The sequence below is a fragment of the Rhincodon typus genome, chromosome 21, assembly GCF_021869965.1.
Source record: "Rhincodon typus isolate 14 chromosome 21, sRhiTyp1.1, whole genome shotgun sequence".
NCBI classification, from domain to species: Eukaryota; Metazoa; Chordata; class Chondrichthyes; order Orectolobiformes; family Rhincodontidae; genus Rhincodon; species Rhincodon typus.
In genome coordinates, this window is record NC_063352.1 from 25,124,638 (window position 1) to 25,131,191 (window position 6,554).

Consider the following 6,554-nt stretch of genomic DNA (forward strand, 5'->3'; position numbering starts at 1 on the left):
CTATACCCCTCATGATTTTATAAACCTCTAAGGTCACTCCTCAGCCTCTGACACTCCAGTGAACAAAGTCCCAGCCTATCCAGACATTCCTTATAACTCAAACCCTCCATTCCCAGCAACATCCTGGTAAATTTCTTCCGAATTCTCTCCAGCTCAATAATGTACATCCAATAACAGGACGACCAGACCGGACACATTACAAGCCACTTGCTCCTCATCTTAAACTTACACCCTCTGGTCTTAGACATGTGTGCCATGGGGAACACATTCTCATGATCTACAGTTGATGCCCCTCATCATTTTGCATATCTCAATCAGACATCTCCTCAGCCTCCCCTGCTCCAATGAAAACAAACCCAGCCTATCCAGTCTGTCCTCATAACTGAGACTTTTCATCCCAAACAACATCCTGTTGAAACTCCTGAGCACATTGTTTCATGCAATCATGTCTTTCCAATAGTATGGCAACCAGAAACGCACGCAGTATTCCATCTGTGGCCTAACCAATGTTGTAATAAGACTTCTTTGCTCCTATATTTTATGGTCTGGCCAGTAAAGACAAGCATCCCATATGCCTTCTTCTTTACTCTGTCTACCCATGCTGATGCCTTCATAGATTTATGGACTTGTACAGCAAGGGTCCTTTATTCCTCAGTACTCCCTAGGGAGTTACCATTCATTTGAGTGTATCCTTCCCATATTGGACCTCCCAAAAGGCATCACTTCTCACTTATCAGGATTAAATTCCATTTGTCATTGCTGTGCCCAATTTACCAGCTGATCAATATCAGACTGCAGCCTCAGACCATCCTCCTTACTAATCAACACCACCACCAATTTCCATGTCATCTGCAAATTTACTAGTTATACTTTCTGTATTCACATCCGAGTTGTTAATGTGCATAACAGACAGCAAGGGTCCCTGTGGTACCGCTGGTCACAGCTTTCAATCACAAAAACATCCCTGCACTATCGCCCATTTCCTACTGTTTGTAAGCCAATTTTGGATCCAGTTTGCCAACTTGCCTTGGATCCCATGGGCTGTCACCTTTTGGACCAGCCTTCCATATGGGACCTTGTCAAAGGCATTATTGAAGCCCATGAAAACTACATTAATACACTATATATTTAGCCATCTCGACAAAAAACTCAATTAAATTAGTCAGACAGAATCTCCCTTTAACGAATCCATGCTGGCTACCAACGATCAATCCCTGCCTTTCCAAGTGTTGATTAATCCTGTTCCTCAGATTTTTTTTCCCCAATAATTCCCTTACCACTGACATCAGACTGACCGTCTTTGTTCCTTCTGATATATTTTCCCTCTCCAGCACTCTCCATTCCCAGATACCTAATTTAATTTGAAATAAGATTTTTGAGTGGAAAGTGGAACTATTTAAAGCATTTTTGACATGCTTTGGGTTTGATTCTTGTAAATTAAGAGAAAATTATTTTATTTCACATTAAAATCTCATGTTCTACCACGGGGAGCAAAACATCAAAGCTCGACAGGAACATCAGTTCCCTTAACTGCCATTTTCTACTGAAATAATAGGACATTTTAGTTTAGAAAAGGGTTATATTTTAATACAAATACTTTGATCAAAGGGTAAGCAGCAGAGCAAAACAAAACCTAAATCTGATCTTGTGAGGAGCAGCTATTTGTAAACGGAACCCAAGCTCTGGAATTCCTCTCAAAACTTCTCTTTACCTTTTACGTTACAGTTTGAAACCTTCATCTTTGACCAAATGTTTGATTAGCTGTAATCACAGGATCATAAAATTACTAGGATGCAGAAGGAGACTATCAGTCCATTGTGTCTACACTGGCTCTCTAAACATTTTAAGTTGGTGCCATTTGCATGTTTTTACCCCATAACCCCACACACTGTTTCTAACTGAACACCCGTGCAATGTCCTTTTGAATGCCCGAAATGAACCTGCGTCCATCACATTTCCAGGCAGTTCTTTCCAGACCCCAATTATTTGCTGTGTGAAAAAGGTTTTCTCACTTCGCATTTGCTTCTTTTGTAAAACTATACGCTCTGGTTCTCGATCTCTTCATGAATGGAAACAGTTTCTCAGTATCTAGATCTAGACTCCTCTTGATTTTGAACACTTCTGTCAAATCTCCTCCTAGCTTTCTCTCTGCCAAGTAAAACTTCGATCTTTCCTCATAACTGAAGTATTTCATCCCTGCAACTAATCTTGTAAATCTCTTCTGAATTCTTTTCACTGCATTCACATCCATCCTACAGTGTGGCACCCCAGAACTGTACATAACACTGAGGTCTAACCAGTGTCCAATGTAAATTTATCATAACCTCTTTGCTCTTGTATTCAATATATGCTGAGACTACTGTATCCTTTATTAACAGCTCTCTCTACCTGTCCTGCCATCTGTCAGCTTCTGCTCACCCTTTAGAATAGTACTTTTTATTTTATACAATCTCTCCATGTTCTTTGTATTAAAATGTATCACCTCACATCTCCTTGCGTAAAACCTTACCTGCCACATGTCCACCCACTCCAGCAACTTGTCACTATCCTTTTGAAGTTCTATAGTGATTGGATAGGAAATAAATAACTCCTCCCTCAGATTTCAGGGATCGAATTAGAAATGATGAAACACAGAAAACAAACAAACATAGTCATATCTATAATTTTACACAGTGTTGCAACATAGAATATTTGTGTCCGCTACTGTTGGGAAGGTTAAAAAACCCAAGTTCAACCTACTGAATCAGACATGTTGCCACAAGGCTGGGCTCCTTAACTGGAAAAAACAATAACCACCCTCTATTTCTCTCAAAGATTCATTAGGACCTTACAAAATCCTGCTCAACCACAGATTGGTGGGTTAGGCTAGGGTATGAACTATTCCATTTCTTTCATGGGATGTGGGTGTCAGCAGCATAGCTGGCACATGTTGCCCATCTCTAATTGCCATTGAACTGAGTGGCTTACAGGGCCATTTAAATAGGGTGGTTAAGAATCAACAACACTGCTGTAGGTCTGAAGTCACATGTAGACCAGACCAGGTAAAGATGGCAGGTGTCCTTCCGGGGAGGGAACCAGATGAGTTTTTACAACAAAAAACAATGGATTTCAATGTCGCTGTTTTGTGACATGGCGGTGCTGTGGTGAGATTTGATCCCAAGTCTCCAATGCCTGTGGACATTACCACTACACCATTGACAAACTCTAGCCCCAAATTCCATGCTAACACTTTATAATCCCATTTCACCAAGAAATTATTGGCGTGACCTTAGAATCGAATTGCTGCCAACTGAATTGTTACCATTTATTTCTCAGAGTATCTGTAACCAGTTCCATAAAGAAAACTGTTCATACCAGATGAAACAATCAATCATTTTTCTTGCCAGTTATGTACCGTGCATGTACAAGAAGCAAAACAGTTACAGACATGTTGTGTACTGTCCCTACCAAGTGCAACAGTTCAAGAAAGTGCACTCTCTCAAGGGCAACTAGAATTAGGCAATAATGTTGGCCTTTCCAGCATCACACACCCTAGGAATGGATTTTGTAAAAGCATTAACTTTACAAAATTAAACAGAGGCAAGAAAGTAAAATTTTAGTTTGTGATATTGTTTGGCAAGTGGGTCATCCCTTATTTAAAACAAAAAACTTCCATTCCAATTTGCATAAATATTGGCCAATGCAGCAGGGAGAACTCCCCTTCCTTTCAGATGGTGCCATTGGATTTGTTTATCCACCAAACCGACTCATTGTACATGTTTCATTTGAATGCAAAAATGCAGCATTCCTTCAGTTCTGCACTGGAGTGGCAAAAACGCTGATCACATACCCAGCTTCCAAGCAACGTCTTCCAGTAGGGAAGAATTCTTATGCCTATAAGCAGCAACAACATCACAACTTTTCCACAACTCCCATTTTTCCTGATCCATTAAACACAAGCATGCAGTAAAATACGTCAAAATGGAACCGTAGCATGTAAATAAAGATGATATTGCCATTAAAATAAACCTTTCATTTGAACTTGGCTGAGGCTTTGCTATAATGCAGTCTCCAGTACAGAATCTATGGACCCAGAGATTAATACAGCCCGCCGAAGACCCATATCTCAGTAAAATACACATTCATCATAGCAGAAACTACCTGAGCCAACGTACATTGTACTACGATCTGAATATTCAAATACAATGATCCACACAAACAGTTCTATGAAGTGGCCTTGTCAACCCGTTGAACGTACGTTCTAGAGATAACAATATTCGACATTTCGCTGTCTCACCACTTCCCACCCATTTACAATATGGTAATAACGAATAAAATTAGAAGAATATTGAACGCAACTATGCCCCCAACAGCTTCCTGGAGATGCATTTTTAAATCCTGGGGATTCTAGGATATTCCTGGAGGGTTGGCAACCTTTATCACTGTCGGGGCTGATTCCAGCCTGAACTGCTAAATCTTAAGTGAAATGTAAGCAAAAGATTGTAATCTGTAATTCTTCAGTAATTGCAATTAAATCTTGTAATGTGCCACGAATCCTCAGAACGTGATTCTGGGATATTCCGCCTGAAGACGAGGAGTGATTAAATAGAGATAGACAAAGTCTCCTCCCACTGCTAAGTCCTTGAGTGTGCGAGGACAGCTTTGACCCACTGGAGTCTTCAGCTCGTACTGATGTGATCAATTCCCCGTCTCCAATCCTGAATACTCACCTCGTTCCCGTCGTCCAGGCATCTCCACTCGGCTGTTTCGTGTCTCTTCCAATGCTACTCTCCTCTTCCGCTTCCCGCAGCTCACTTAAAGCAAGCCACCCAATTCTCTCTCTTTCACTTTAGGCATTTATCGTCGTAGGACCTAAATACCTTGCACCTGCGCAAAGTTAGTTACGAATTATGTATTGTACAAAATAGTCAATGCAGAAAATAATAATATGCAGTGTACAACATCAATGTCTCTAGTACATTTTATATAAGACAAATAATCTACAAAAGAACCTCTAAATTCAAACACAATAACGGATAGTCAAAATGCTCACCCTGCTGTCTCGAAATGGAAATCGCTCAATTCTAGAAATAATTGAGTGTGGGTACATGTGGAGAGTCTGGGATATGGAATACCACTGGGATATAACGTGGTAAACTACTGTTTCCCACAGACAGGCCAGGAACAATTGAAGTATTCAGTTTTTTTTTATCACGTTTTAGACCTTTCTAACATGCTTTGCATGCAGTGATTTTACGCCGAGAGCTATCGCACAAAATGCCCCAAAGTGCTTCATGGCCAATTAATTATATTTCAATTGTTGTTTTTATTGTAACATAAAATAAGCTAATTTATATATGGAAAAGTCTGACATTGAGCTTTGAGATAAATGATTAGATAATCTGTTTGTGATACTGATTGAGGGATAAACAGTAGCCAGCAAAACAGGAGTATCCCCCTGCTGTTCTTTGCAAAGTGTTGTGGGGTCTTTTGCGTTTACCCAAATGGGTAGACAGGGTCTAAAATTTATTTAACATGGTCACCCAACATAGCAACACTTTCTCAGTACTGTACTGAAGTGTCAACCTCAATTACATAGAATCGAAATGCAGAAATTGACCATTCCATTCAACAGGTTTTGCCAATATTTATAATGTGCGGGGGTATCTTCCAACTGTAAATATATCTCAATATTCCACACCCATATGAGGTTGTTGACTTGCTCGCCAAGCTGAACGAGAACAAGCCAGCTCGGCGAGCAAGACAATAATCTCACCCACAACCCGAGCTACAGATCTTTGCCAAAGTTTTAAATCCACACCCATTTCGCTCTATTCTTATCTCCATTATATCTTCCCTTAAACCTAGTAAATCTAACTCTAACAACCACTGCATTTGGGAATGAATTTCACATTGACATTTCTTCTTGAGTTCACTGTTCAAAGGTATTGTCCTGCTTTTTTGTGCATAGGATGCACTTGGGTGTTTTTCCACTCTGTCGAGTATGTGTCAGTGTTGTAGTTGTTCCGTGGTTTCTTGACAGTTTCAAGCTTGCCGAGCATTGTTGGAACTTCACTCGTCAAGGCAAGGAGAGAGCATTCAATTAAATTCCCACCTTGTTGGCAGAGAACAGGCTTTGGGGGTCATGAGGTGATTTAATCGCTGCTAGAGTTCATAATTTCACAAACTAAATTATTTGTACAGTCGGTCCAGTTAAGGTTCTTATTAACGATAATTCCCAAGAATGCCGAGGGGAGGCTGGACTGAGAGAACCCTGGTATCTTACGAGCGTGTAACAGAAGGTGTAAAACTTGCCCTTTACGTCCTTTCCTCACTGTCCACGATCCCCGAAACATCTCCTCGTTGAAGCAGCATTTCACTTGTACTTCTTTCAATCTAGTCTACCATATTCGCAGTTCACAATGTTACATTGGTGAGATCAAATACAGACTGGCTTTGTAGAACACACTCCTTCTCTCCATAAAAATGAGTAATCTTCCAGTTGCTTGTCTTTTCAATAAACTATCTTGCTTCCATGCCAACATCTCCATTCTATAAATAAAGAACTGAGGGGG

The 6,554-nt window shown here is 40.3% G+C and overlaps 1 protein-coding gene across 1 annotated transcript in view; it reads right to left on the minus strand.

The window, feature by feature from the left end:
- zgc:113333 (beta-N-acetylhexosaminidase) overlaps nt 1–4,818 on the minus strand; it is a 46,063-nt gene extending 41,245 nt beyond the window's left edge. Inside the window, exon 1 of the mRNA XM_048609501.1 lies at nt 4,710–4,818. Coding sequence (XP_048465458.1) covers nt 4,710–4,731 — 22 coding nt within the window. The 5' untranslated portion in view covers nt 4,732–4,818. The remainder of the gene's footprint in view (nt 1–4,709) is intronic.
- Between the last annotated feature and the right edge of the window lie 1,736 nt (nt 4,819–6,554).